The following is a 14,120-nucleotide window of genomic DNA, read 5'->3' as shown; positions in this document are numbered from 1 at the left end:
ATTATTTAATCTATTATTTTCAAATATTTTTATTTTATTGATAACATGTTTTGAAATCAGAAATGTTCTATAGGTTTGTTTTATCGAATAAGTCACATAATTTACTTAAATCGGCCATCTATTTTTCCATAATGCCTGGCCCTGAAACTTTACTGCTGCATTTTGGGAATCGTGCGTCTTCCTCGTGTGCATATAAATTATAATTCATCAGTTACCGGCCGTAGTTCGTGCCAAATGTCGAGTGAATCTGGTTAGTGCCGGCTGGCTTAACTGACGCATCGTCTGAAAAGCGCAGACTGGAGATAAAAACTGTAACTTCCCCGGAGACGCAAAAGAGGTGAAAAAAGGGGAAAAAGTTGCATATATCTTCCAAAGTGTCGACGACATCACGTAAAGTGCTAAGTGCCGATGACGATTCTCTTTCTCTGGGGTTTTTCGCCGATTCTCATTGAGATTCTCTTTGGATTCTCTTCGAACGTCAACCGAAAGCCGGGTTTTGAAAGGCTTTTTGGGCACGCTCGTCATAACAAGGTACTTTACCGTCCCGGAAGCCGACGAAAATAAAACGGGGAAGCGTTTAAAATTCCCCAATGCGAGCCCACAAATCGAGGAGTTAAAAAACAGTCCGTATATATGTATTCTCATTCCACATCAGCCTAACGAATTTGGCAGTTGCATTTACAGTTTAGAGCAGGTTTCCTTAAAGCGATAGCTTGCTTTCGACCGCGTTTCCTCATCGCTGTATTAAGAACTCTCCTCAATTCCGGGCCCCGAAAATAATACCATAAATCTGGAAAAAGTTTTAGGCAGCAATTGCCACTCGACTTCCTAACGCTTATCGGCCTAAACGCTTTCGGCATTTGATCAGTATATCATATTTTATCAGCTCACGGGTCGCATGAAGTCATGAAATCGTATTTGAACGGGAGCACCCGACTCATACAAGTATTCCTCCTCGTCACCACTTATCGCCACCGACTAATTGATTTGATTCCGATACGGTTGCAACTGAATGAACGTTCTCAATGAGCGAGCACTTTCCCCCAGCGAATAAAAAAAAGGGACATCGCCTTATCGATGCCAATTAAACAATTATGCGAAAATAGCTCAGGTGCGCTCATTGCCTACCAGACTTTACGCTTTACGAGTGGTAAGCGAGCCATAAATAGACACATCATGTGGCCCGTAGATCGACAAACGCTCCCAAAAAAGAATGAACTCAGACGACAAAGTCGAAATCGAACTTTGTGGGCCATATATTTCTATATATCAAAACAATTGCCCGAAGGGAATGTTGTGATTTTTAAACCAGACGACGGGTCATAAATGCCAATAGCGTGAGTGCTGGAATAGTCCAAGAATACCCGGTATTTCGACTGGACGATACTCCACTGATTGGTTTGGGCTGGTTGCATCCGTCGTCCTGGCACAGGTTACATCCGCCCACGGTCCAGTTCTCGAAGAGCCCTTCGCAGCCTTCGGTTTTGTTACTCTTCCTGGCGGTCGTGCAGCCCCTTTTGGTGATCACCGATTCGTTAACTGTAAGGGAGGTTCGATTATTGGGTAATAATATTTAGAAACTGAGTAAACATATATCACAAGACTTTTGAAATCTCTTGTAAATGAAATTATTCAGTTTTAGATCTGTCTTTCGTTGCATACTTATAGACACCTTTAAAAAATGTATTTCTCTGACGGTTTGAAAACTAAACTGTTGTATTAAAGGTAAATTTTATCTAAAATAAAGATTACATTAAATGTTGGTTTTTATTAAATTATTTTAACAATATTTAAAGATGAATTATGTTGTTTTTTTAACTGAAGAAAAAGATACATATTTTTTAAGCAACAAAATTTTGTTAACTGAAACTATAATATTGAAAAACTTTAAAAGAGATATAAAATCGCAAAATCTTACAAAGTTATTATTGAAAAACTTTAAACACATTCTTTGACTAGATTTTGAATCCCTATTTTGTTTAATCTTTTCCTATTGTTATGACTACCAGTGCATTTCAGTTTTGCACTTTGTGCTATCTTTTGTGGGATGACTCAATCGTAGATAACTTATCGCTGTGGGTGGGAGCATCACAGCAGACAGCTTTTTATGATTTTTATGATGAGGTGCAGCGATGGGAATTGAAAACAGATGCTTACGTTGGAGCCTCACTGTGTAGCAGAAGGCGATTGGCATATCGAGGTCGACCTGTCGGACATACGATCTCCGCCTGCGACGCTCCTCCTCCTCCTCTTCTTCCTCCTCTTCCTCCTCCTCCTCACTGACAGCTGCTCCGGCTGCTCCTCCAGTTGCTCCTGCAGCTGCTCCACCATTTCCTGTTCCGGTTCCCGAGGCTGCACCATTTCCTGCTGGCATGATGCCTACGGTGGCCGATTCTTCGCTTTCATAGTCCTCCTCCTCCTCGCTGGCCTCCGAGGGAGCGGGAACGGGGGCGCCAGAAGCAGCACCTCCGCCAGAAGGCTGAGGATTGGGAGAGGGCGATGCAGCAGGAGAGGGAGATGGAGATGGAGCAGGACTCGGACTGGAACTGGCAGGAGTGCCCTGTCCATTACCACTCATAAGTGGGCCATCGCACACTTCCATGTCACTTAGCTGAGTGTTCTCATCGCAGTCCTCACATTTATAGCAACGCAAAGCTGAACAGAGAAGGATTTTTAATAAAAAATAAATAAATATAAATAAATAATAAAAAGACATTCTGGTATCTTTTAAAATATTTTGCCTACACAGAGAAAATTATACAACGTCTTAGGTGCCGTTTTCATATAAAAACGTTTTAAAAACAAGAAAGGAAGCTAGCTTCGGCCAGCCGAAGCTTATATACCCTTGCAGATCATTCCTATTAATTAACAAATCGCAAACATGTTCAATTTTCTAATATTTCTCATTAATTTTCCGATCGTTCCTATGGCAGCTATATGATATAGTCATCCGATTTTGGTTAAATTAAAATTGAAATTCGGAAATATTTAAAAAGAGTCATATCCTAGAGTAGAAGATAATACAATAAAATCCAAAGAAGCTAGAATTTATTTCCTATTACTTTTCCATTAATTTTCCGATCGTTCCTATGGCAGCTATATGATATAGTAGTCCGATTTTTTAAATAATTAATTCGAAATTCAGATATATTTAAAAAATAACATCCCCAAAAGTAGAAGGTAATATTTCAAAAAACACCGAAGCTAGAATGTTTTAAAGTTTTTTTTTTCCGATTGTTCCTATGGAACCTATAAGATATAGTTGTCCGATCCGGTCGGCTCCGACATATACTACCTGCAATAGAAAGAAGACTTTTGGGAAAGTTTCATCCCGATAGCTCAAAAACTGAGAGACTAGTTTGAGACAAATTTGAAATGAAACAAATGAAGCGTTTTACTTTTTAAAATTTTTCACCCCTTATTTTGCACCTAAAACTTTTGCAATTTTCTCTGTGTATGAAAATGTATGTATATGTGTATAAAATTTCCATCTGTATTTAAAATTTATTTTAAAATTTATTCATTTTCTAAACAAATTGTTCTTAAAATTCAAAAGTTTTTTTCCAGTTTGAAATAATTAAAACAAATTATTGCTGTCAAAATAATTAACCACAAAAATGTGTATTCACAAAAGACATTAGAAAAGTCATAATGAACTTAATAAATTTGCGAATATAAGCTAAATTTGTTATTTGCAAAATGCGGTTTTATTTTTAGGAGGAAAAAAAGGGGAAAACACACCCCTGACCTTTAGTTAGGCGCTTATCAGATCCACCTTATCGGCTGGATTACTCGGGCAATAAGCGCACCCTTCTGTGTGCGGTTCAACGTTGCGTATGCGCAACTTTCGTAACTCGGTTCGGGGTCAATCAATTAGCATGTGGAAGGCTTACACCGCACTATGATTTATGACATACCTGAAACACCTGGGCAACAGCCAACGAAAGCCAGCAGAGCAAGTAGAAACCACAGTGAATGCATTCTGGGCTTGGAAAATTGGGTTTTGGGTGGAAAACTTTCAATTTGCAAAACGTCAAGGTGTCAAAGGAGGTAACTTTCCCAGATTGAGGAGCCCCTGGATTGCAGTGTACATATAATAGGTGCAAATTGGCAACTCCTTCTTGAGGTTATTTTTCTATTTTTTTCCGCTCTGCTGTCGTGTCAGCAGTTGCTACCGAAAATTCAAATTGAACTGGCACAAAGAACTTTCCGGAGGCTGTTGTTTCCGCTATCAAAACTGAATTTCTTGGCTATAAACGTGGACTGGAGGCTTTGGGGGGGTGTGGGTGTGTTGGTGACCCATAATTTGCGGCATTGGTGAAACATGTAGTTCACGGGAAGCGGGGAAAAAAACTACATGCGACATACGATAGCATCGGCACAGACTTTCAAATTAAATGCGTGAAAGAGAGACGGACTGAGGGAGCGACAGAGGTCGAGATATTGATAAGCGGGCTGGGGGCGAAAAACTGAAGCATCTTACATGAGTAATGGGAAAATTATCTTTGATTGCTGAAAGCAAGTTAAAAAAAAAGGGAAAAACAAGAGGAAAACGTGATATTTTATGAAGACTTTGGGCACAGAATAGTAAAATACCTCGAAATTAAAGACACTAGCGTAACAATAATCTTTAGTTTTTGAAATATGTAACGTTAACAGGTTGGCTGATAAGTCCCCGGTCTAACAAAGAAAAAAATTTTTTTTTGTCAAAATTCGATTTTATTATTCAACATAGATCCCTTCAAGAGCGATACAACGATTATAGCGACCTTCCAATTTTTTGATACCATTTTGGTAGTACTCCTTCGGTTTTGCCTCAAAATAGGCCTCAGTTTCGGCGATCACCTCATCATTGCTGCCAAATTTTTTCCCTGCGAGCATCCTTTTGAGGTCTGAGAACAAGAAAAAGTCGCTGGGGGCCAGATCTGGAGAATATGGTGGGTGGGGAAGCAATTCGAAGCCCAATTCATGAATTTTTGCCATCGTTCTCAATGACTTGTGGCACGGTGCGTTGTCTTGGTGGAACAACACTTTTTTCTTCTGCATATGGGGCCGTTTTGCCGCGATTTCGAACTTCAAACGCTCCAATAACGCCATATAATAGTCACTGTTGATGGTTTTTCCCTTATCAAGATAATCGATAAATATTATTCCACGCGCATCCCAAAAAACAGAGGCCATTACTTTGCCAGCGGACTTTTGAGTCTTTCCACGCTTCGGAGTCGGTTCACCGGTCGCTGTCCACTCAGCCGACTGTCTATTGGACTCAGGAGTGTAGTGATGGAGAAATGTTTCATCCATTGTCACATATCGACGCAAAAACTCGGGTGTATTACGAGTTAACAGCTGCAAACACCGCTCAGAATCATCAACACGTTGTTGTTTTTGGTCAAATGTGAGCTCGCGCGGCACCCATTTTGCACAGAGCTTCCGCATATCCAAATGTTGATGAATGATATGACCAGCTCGTTCCTTTGATATCTTTAAGCCCTCTGCTATCTCGATCAACTTTATTTTTCGGTCATTCAAAATCATTTTGTGGATTTTTTTGATGTTTTCGACGGTAACCACCTCTTTCGGGCGTCCACTGCGTTCACCGTCCTCCGTGCTCATTTCACCACGCTTGAATTTAGCATACCAATCAATTATTGTGGATTTCCCTGGGGCAGACTCCGGAAACTCAGTATCAAGCCAAGTTTTCGCTTCCACGGTATTTTTTCCCTTCAGAAAACAGTATTTTATCAAAACACGAAATTCCTTTTTTTCCATTTTTTTCACCATAACCAAAGTTGCTTCACAAAAGACGCTCTATCTCACAAACTAATTGACTGACAGACGTCAAATTTTGACACGAACCATTTGAAGGTTAGTACTTTATAAAAATAATATGCATTTAATACTAGCGACGCCACCTATGTGTCAGACCGGGGACTTATCAGCCAACCTATTAGGTTACATCCGTTAAAATGGAAAAATTAAATACTGGTTTAATATAAAGAAATCCGATTTTTATGATTTATGAAAATAAAAGAAAAAATAATAATTAAACAATTAAATTTTCTAATTTTAAATATTTTATATGCTACTTCTGTTATTTTTTTCAGTCTAAAATACTTGCCTGCTTTTGCCCAATCAATAAAAAAACTGTGATAAAATCCAGATACCCTCTAACAAGATACAGAAACTGTTATACAGCTACTGCCACCGTTATCAAATAGTAATAAATTCGTACACCAAACTCTGTTATACTGTCATACAGCATTTATTCGTGTGCTCTGAATGTTCCATTTGGTTTTCATTTCAAAACTCGCTTACGAACTAAGCAGAACTGATTGCTCGACTCGGCGCAAAAACATATAGTACTATAGTGTGTGGCTCTTAGGCAATTTCTAAGCTCACAGAATATTTATTGCATTGCTTTTTTGTTAACACTTCTATTAATTGCACATTTATTAACATTTATTGCATTTCTTTTAATTCGTTCTTAAATTCGCGTTTTGCATTAAGTTGATTGTGTTTGCTTTCCAGTAATTTTTAACACGAATTTATAAGCACTTTTGAATTTACCTAAGAATATACACATATCATAATCATACGACGATTTCAATTCACACCTATATTGCTTGCTATGAATTATGAAAATTAAAGGCAATCGGTGAATTCTTATACTCATCGTTCCTAGCAATTATAAATAACAATCTGAATAGTCACATAATAAAGCTAGATAGTAAGAGCTAAGGGCATAAAGATCCAAACATTGATATAAGGGATGTAGTGCCTCGCAAGCTTGGTTACACATATCCCTACTATGATTTTTTGGTATTTATTTTGGAAATTGAAAGTTCCATGTTTGTTTTGAATCAAAGCGACTTTGTGTTTGCTGTATCGGTGTATTGAGTGCTTACATTTCTAGGGTTAAGGGGTTAAGGGTTAGAGGGGAAAGGGTAAATGGGGTTAAGTGAGCGCCTTTGAAACACTTGTTCGAATCAGCACTCAAATATTTACAAAGTAAACGGTAAACGGTAACTCAACCTAAATGCAACCAACGCAGCCACCATGGCTATCCATCTATCCATCATCTATATAGAATACTTTACAAGCCCAATTGGATCATAATCATGGCCAGAAGGGAACCCAAAGTGAGCGTTATGGCCGCCGCTCCATTGCAGCGATCCGTTTTGCAAATATCGCAGAAGAACGCCTCCTCCGCGGAGGGTTCATCACCATCGTCTCCATCCTGACCGTTTCCCTGGTTCTTCCGCCTCTTGTTCTGGTTGCGATTGCGCTGCTCCCGCTCCTCGGTGCTGGGAATTCTCAGCTTGTTCCTCAGGATCTCACAGGCATCGGAGTCGCCGGTGTCCAGTTGGCAAAAGCGCGCAGTCACCACTTTCCTAGTGTCAGCTGATTAAAAAAATAAAATATAAAAAGAAAAATAATTTTTTTTATAAATATCCTCTAGCTTTTACGTTTTAGAAAGATTTTTACCTTAAGCTTGAGCTAATTAAAACTATCACAGTAAAATCAAAATCACCTAAATGTCTAACCACATTGATTTTATTGAACATCTTAAGATTGCTTTACGTTTATAAGGTTAGTAAAAAAAGAATAGGCATTAAAAAACCACTGCACTTTGTTTACTTTTTAGATATTATTTTTTATGTTTTGCAATGCACGACATTTCCCGTAAACTGTAAATCTGAGCTTTTATCTTTAAGGCTCTTTTTATCACCATAATAAATAGCACACTATAAAAGCTGCACATTGCAGCTTACCATCTACTATAGATATCTGATAACATTCATTTATAAGCCAAGGCAAATATTAGTTGGCAAATATTTGCTGTAAGTCAGAAGACAAATACTTATTTAATGATTCATTTGACACATTATACAAAATTAATTTGATATACTTAAATATTAAATTTATTGCTTTTGGAAAACATATACAGAGAAAAAAGACATTTAACATTTTAAAAATTAATAAATGTTAGGCTTTCTAAAATTTTAATTTTTTAAAATGTTTTAAATGTATATCATAAGAGATGCATTTTCTCTGTGTACGTGCAAATACTCACGGTCTTTGGCTACAACTTTTTGGCAATTCATAAGCGGACTTTTGTTGGCGCCGTTATCGAAATAGGCGAATTTGTTCAAGTCAAAAAGCCAAGTGTCTAGGGATCTCATTTTGTCCAATGTGCATTCCTGAAATAATCCCAGTAAATCGGTATGCGTCATTAATTAGGTTTGATTAAAAGTTTGGTTCATAACAATGCTAACAATAGGTGTGTATTGTTCGACAATCTTGTCGCAGGTGTGTAATTGAGGTATTAATGGCTGTTGCACTTGGTGCGTAACTAATTTATCTTATCGACATGGCCCGATATCGGTAACGATGCGTTTCCCGGACGGCCTTGGTTATCAGACACAGAGCACTTGAACTCCATTTATTTAACCTAGATAAGTCGAGTAATAAAAAGATTTCTTGGAAAAACGTAATGGCTTTATAGCCATTCAGGAAAAATGAGGGGAAAACCCCTTTAAGGTGTTAGAGATTTAATTGTTTAACTATGACTTAGGATAAAGAATGGCGAATTGCTTGAAATGAGGTGTTCAAGTTAAATAATACGAGACTCGTTATAAAGACTAAATGATATTCGATAACGTAAAACCTGATTTTACTTTTATTAGTGCCCAAAAAAATGACCAAAAATCACTTAAGAAATCTTACCTATACTTGCAGTTTATTTTTGGCTAATCTACTTTTCCTATCTAAGCAAATAAAGTATAAACGTAAATTAATAATGACGTTTGTGAATTCTCATTCACGCATATAAAAAGATTTGCGTCAACTTCATAGCAATCACAGAGCCCAAGTCCCAGGCCATATTTGTTGTTATGTTTGCAAATTCAAATCTTAAATTTGACAAACCACATAAATTGATGGGATTAATTTGGCACAGCTAATTTGATTTTGAATTATTTACTTTGACAAGAAAATTGAGTCTCGCATACGAAAAAGATAAGATTAATACATCACAGAATAATCAGCGCACTTTTCGCTATTCACATCTTTGATTTGACATAAGAAATAAATTTTAAGAATTAATGTGACTTTTTATAATGAACTATTTACTTCAACTACAAATTTGGTTATCGCATTGAAGAATAATTAGACAATCGCACGGGACTTTTTTCATATTTGACAGTTTATTTGTTTATTACTGAGTTAATATTTTTTTGTGGAAAAAAAAAGATTTTATTAAATTTGTCTTTAGCACTGACTAAAACTTTTCAGTTTGAATAAATTTCTTCCTATACTTGATTAGGCACTAGTTTTGCAATCATAAATCTTTGGAAAATGTCGCCGCCTTAAATTAAATGAATTCTTTTAACTGGCAACTAGATTTCAGCAAGAACCTGTCAGGTGAAAATTTACGCCGTTTGGACTTTTGTGAAAGTATTTGCACTGTTTGGCACGTGGCCGGGTTAAGTTTTCCCTTCTACCTTCCACAATCCCGTGTTAAAAAAGGCGAAAGATGCCAGTAACAGAAAATTCACTTAGCGTGGAAAAGGGGTGAGCGGAAAAGGGGGTTTTGCCCACAAGAGGACGACGACGTAGCACGTTTCCGTTTCCGCTTTTGTGGGCTCTATTTCTAACAGTTCACCTCTACTATTCTGTTTTTTTCTTTTGGGTGGGAATGTGTGTGCTATGTAGTTTTAATTTGTGAGCGTCTGTGGGCCAGAACTTTTATTAAGGTCAACCTGGGTGCGATTAGGCCGCTTGAAAAGGTTGAGCCCACTTGACCTGGCCCACCAACAGGTTCTAGGCGAATCATCAATCAATCTATCCGCTGATAGATGAGTTCTTGGTCATCTGCTTTTCACTCACCTCCGGAACTATGCTGGCATTGGAGCCCAGATCGGAGCAGCTGGGGTTGTCGCTCGAATCGCAGACGAAGCACTTGATGGCTGCGCCTGTAGGATATGCAATATATATTTTTATTTCGAAAATTATATTGGCCCAGAAACCGCAGGCAACACACACCATTCGAAACGAAGGCCAGCAAGGCCAGAAGCAATAAAATGCCCGACATCATCGTTAGCACTCTTATTTCCTTTACTTTGATTTATTAAAGATTTTTCAAATATTTTTCAGGCACTCGCGCGCTGCGTTCCTCTCGGATTTTCCGCTCCAAGTCGCTCGAGATGTTCCGTCACTGCCGTTGGCCAAAGGCAAACTGAAATTGGAAGCCAACTAGGCGATGGTGATTGCCTGCAAAAGGACGACTACGTCATCGTTTTTGGCCCGACAAGAACCGAGTGAGGCGAAAAAAAAAACGAAGCTGCCCTCGTCCTTCGTCCCGGGACATCCTTTGCTGCGTGGGTGCGTCGCTCGAGTGGCTCCTGATTCCGACAGTAATAACGTCTTGGTCGCCCCACATGGCAGCCAAAGGGAAAAATTATTTAAATTGCAAAATGCAAAATGCACTAGCCCAAAGCGAAAAAGATGGCGAAAACTCGTCAAAGGAACAACACGACCGCGACGGAAAAAATGCAATTTCCTTGCGGCCAAACAGTTTTGGCCTGTGTTCTGCGGCTCAACACCAAAGCCAATAAGAAATGGTATGAAAATGGCAGAAATTTGAATAATAAAGTTTTATGCCAAAAATAACCGGAAAAATAAAAGATCACAAGAATTATCTACACAGCGAGAAGATTTCATTTAAATTGGGGAAATGTAAGAATTTTACTTTAAAAGCCTATCATTTTAAATGTACCTACAATTTAGGTATTTACTTATCCATATATAATTGTTTTAATTATAATTTAATGTAAATAAAAATTAAACAATCAAAGTCATTAAAATAACGTTGATTTTTTTTTATTTTTTGAAATTGTTTTTTGTTTATTAAAATAAGTGTTGTTTCAATATTTGCTAGCTATTTTTTATAAAATTTTTTGGTTTTATGTAAATGTAATTTTTTCAATGCCCTCTCTTGGCCGACAACAAATTATCTAGGTGGCGGACAGGACACCACATCATTTGACCCATCTAGCTGATGATAAGCTCGCCTCTGCAAATGAAATTATGAATTCAGAAAATAAGCGCAAAATGAGGAGACACGCAGCTCCGGCGAGAGTCTGTTAAAATATGAGTGCCCCGGGAGCTGCTAGAAACGTGGAAAAAAAATGAGTGGAAAGGATATAGCGGAGGAGGTGCCCAGAGGATTGGATAGTGGATAGCAGCAACAAAGCGCAGCAATTAGTGGCGCCCAAGAGCGAAAAACTCATCCGCTTTTCTGTAGTGCGGCTTCCCATTTTTTTCTGTTGTTCCTGACCTCGTCGCACGGCCACAGGACGATATCCTGGGCGTGGGCGCTCATTTATCGCCAGCCAGCGGTTGTCCTCACATTCAGGAAATCCAGTCTCCTCTCAAAAACCCCCTGCCCAAATCCTTTCTTTCTCGTATCTCCCGCGGGGCAGAGCAGCTGGCAAGCGTTTCCATTTATCATAAACAATGCAGGCCGTGATTGGTGTAGGTCGCGGCCCTGGCCCCAAAAATCCGCCAAAAGGGTTGGCTAATGTGCCCGCTTGTTTCTGGTGGATAATAAAGGAGTAGTCGGGTTTTTGTGGCAGGTGTTTGGGCTCTCGCCCTCAGGCACTCACTTTGCGGTAGTTTAAAACATAGTTAACCTGCTCTTCTCGAGAGCCACAATGGTGGTTTAAGGAAACCTACGCTAGTTTAAATTACAGCAGAACTTAGGTGCTAAACAAGTACAAAAACTAGGTATTTTCCTCAAGTATTTATAAATCTAACTTATAAATAAGTTAAAACTTTTAAAACGTAACTTAAAAGCGATTTTATTGTAAAGCTGACTTAACATAACACCATTAATTTCAAAGTATTAATTAAAATATTAAATATATATATTCGCAAGGTTAAGTTTTTGTACTAAACTTTATTATGCCTTTAATCTCATTAAAAACATTAAGCTTTCAACCTTCGAAAGTTCCTTCAAGTTATATTTAATTTTCCTGTAATAAAGCTGTAAGTTTATCAGGCTATTAGAGCCACTGCGTTGACCTTAAAAGTTGAAGAAAAGCTGATTATTAAATTTTCCACTAGCCAACTATGCCAGATCGCAAAACAAAACTTCCGGTCGATTTAAAGTTTATAATTGTTATAACTTTATCCAAAGGGGGTAGGCCAGGGAAACCCACACCCAACGACTTCCAGCGGAATGGCGAATCAGCGCCAATTTCAATTACCCTTTAGAGCCGACCATTTCCCTGGGTTTTCCTGGCTTTCGGCCATAAAACTGCAGCCTGTTGCCCGAGGGGAAAATGAGAAAAATGAAATCAGAGCCTGGCCAATTTCACTACACACAAAAAAAAAAACACGTAGCGGTCAAATCGATATGCGCTTGGTAAATTTATGGTATACGCATATCGTTTTTACCTAAATTCTCTCTAGGACAGCGGTCGGCAGCGCCCTATTAAGTGAGCATAGGGTTTTGTTCTGCCGGCGCGCTGCTCGCACACGTATAACGTAGAACAGCGGTCTGCACACACACATCGATGAGCTGCCCAGTGCAAATTACTCACACAAATATAAAACAAAATGTCAACGTATGTGTGTGACGACCGCTGCTCTAGGAGATTCTCTGACATCAAATAAAAAGGAAGACTAAATGTGGCGAATTAAATGACGTGAGCGGGAGCGAGAAGTACCATCTCTCTTCATTTGAAATAGAGCGAGTTATAAGAAATTCGAAATTCAAATTTCGAGCTTTTCGAATTGAGGTGCCCGCATATCAAGTCAAAACTGATACCACATAAAATCAAATGAATCATCTTCTTATATCAAATTTTTTTGGGTGTACCAAATATGGCTGCCGCGTGACAAGGACACATTCTGTGGGCTGTCTGGACAATGGCGATGATGATGACGTCGTCGTGTTGATGTCATAATTCCCGGGGTGTCCATGACCATTGGGTTTCTGCGGATCGCATGCCGCCACTTCATTCGCTAACAGCCACCGGATATAATTACAAGTTTTTACGCACCTTTCCGTTTCCGGTTGGCATTCCCCAGAAGGTCAGCCATAAGTTATGCCTTCGATTTTTACAACTTGACACATTTTCGTCGGTACTCGACTCTGGTTTACAACCCCATTATCTCTGCATCGAACCGTGCAAATCGTAAACCGTGTTTTTGGTTTTTTCCACTCTGTTTTACCAGGGCCATAAATTTGGTTTGGCCAAAAAAAAAATGGAGAACAAAAAATGCAACAACATTTTGTGGGTCAAAAGTTGTTCTACTGTTGTGGATTTCCGCCCACAAAATGGCCTTTAATTAGTTGAAATTTTCGCTTGGCATGCTAATTGAAAAAGTTTTTTCTTCCTCAGCTGCAGCAATGAAATATTTACGGTTGCTGGGCGAAAGTGTGTCAGACAACCCTATCCTAAAACCGCAGTGGCAAAAGAAACCGACTCGGTAAACGTCAGACTTCTGTGTTGACTCCATTTTAATTGAGTTTTATTACGTATACGCACCGGGCGCACAGTTTGCCTCGGGTTTCCGTAGCCAATTAACTTGCCACTGGCAGCTTCGAAGGACGAGGACGAGGACGCGGAACGCAGGAAAGCCAATTCCAGACTTCTCCGATGCCAGCAATAAACATAAAACTTTATCGTTGGCTCTATCTGCAGCTTCTGGGCAAATCAATCGCAACAAATGCGCTTGCAAATGACGGAGACTCAAATTGCTGGGGAGTCGGAGCAGAGAAATTGCTTCCACAATTGTAAAAGGATCCCGCACACAGTTCGAGGGGATTATTCTGCACTACACAATACAATATATGGTATACAGTATATGTGCTCTGCCAGCGAAGGTATTTTATGGTTACATATAATGGCTGACTGGGGATTTAACTGGCTCCAACTGAAACTTAAATAAATTTAAATTGACTTGTTAAACTATCTCACTGTGGCTGTATAACAAAAATACATTAAATCAAAAATGATATCATTCGATTACCATGAATGATTTGCAGATACAAGCCAAGAGCTTTGTATTTTTAATTTATTTGAGTTCAAATCCATTTAATTTATTCATTA

The 14,120-nt window shown here is 38.8% G+C and overlaps 3 protein-coding genes across 4 annotated transcripts in view; 1 reads left to right on the top strand and 2 right to left on the bottom strand.

Annotated features, from left to right (window-relative positions):
• Positions 1-14,120, top strand: part of Ostgamma (oligosaccharide transferase gamma subunit) — a 103,688-nt gene that overhangs the window by 55,822 nt on the left and 33,746 nt on the right. The gene's annotated exons all lie outside the window — the stretch shown is intronic.
• LOC108062582 (uncharacterized) lies at positions 1,220-4,129 on the bottom strand. Its single transcript, XM_017149313.3, has 3 exons — positions 3,918-4,129; positions 2,158-2,655; positions 1,220-1,539 (listed from the first exon to the last, which is right to left on the bottom strand). The coding sequence occupies exons 1-3, from the start codon at positions 3,979-3,981 to the stop codon at positions 1,304-1,306; spliced, it is 798 nt and encodes a 265-aa protein (XP_017004802.2). The 5' UTR covers positions 3,982-4,129; the 3' UTR covers positions 1,220-1,303.
• On the bottom strand, positions 6,251-10,286 carry witty (without maturity). Of its 2 annotated transcripts, none has more exons than XM_070219354.1 (3): positions 9,889-10,286; positions 8,075-8,201; positions 6,251-7,401 (listed from the first exon to the last, which is right to left on the bottom strand). In XM_070219354.1, exons 1-3 carry the CDS (start codon positions 10,045-10,047, stop codon positions 7,094-7,096), a joined length of 594 nt encoding a protein of 197 aa, XP_070075455.1. In that variant the 5' UTR covers positions 10,048-10,286; the 3' UTR covers positions 6,251-7,093. The 2 variants fall into 2 exon arrangements, with proteins under 2 accessions (XP_070075455.1, XP_070075459.1); XM_070219358.1 differs by lacking the exon at positions 9,889-10,286 and adding an exon at positions 8,929-9,073.

This window comes from Drosophila takahashii, chromosome 2L, assembly GCF_030179915.1.
Source record: "Drosophila takahashii strain IR98-3 E-12201 chromosome 2L, DtakHiC1v2, whole genome shotgun sequence".
Classification (NCBI taxonomy): Eukaryota; Metazoa; Arthropoda; class Insecta; order Diptera; family Drosophilidae; genus Drosophila; species Drosophila takahashii.
Note: the sequence above shows the minus strand (reverse complement) of the source record. Positions and strands in the feature narration are given on the sequence as shown.

Coding starts and splice junctions, on each gene's coding strand:
- LOC108062582 (XM_017149313.3), bottom strand. CDS start 3,981: ATGCATTCACTGTGGTTTCTACTTGCTCTGCTGGCTTTCGTTGGCTGT. Junction 2,656..3,917: donor CTGTTGCCCAGGTGTTTCAG/GTATGTCATAAA, acceptor TTCTCTGTTCAG/CTTTGCGTTGCTATAAATGT. Junction 1,540..2,157: donor CTACACAGTGAGGCTCCAAC/GTAAGCATCTGT, acceptor CCTCCCTTACAG/TTAACGAATCGGTGATCACC.
- witty (XM_070219354.1), bottom strand. CDS start 10,047: ATGGTGTGTGTTGCCTGCGGTTTCTGGGCCAATATAATTTTCGAAATA. Junction 8,202..9,888: donor ATGCCAGCATAGTTCCGGAG/GTGAGTGAAAAG, acceptor GGATTATTTCAG/GAATGCACATTGGACAAAAT. Junction 7,402..8,074: donor AAAAGTTGTAGCCAAAGACC/GTGAGTATTTGC, acceptor TTTTTTAATCAG/CTGACACTAGGAAAGTGGTG.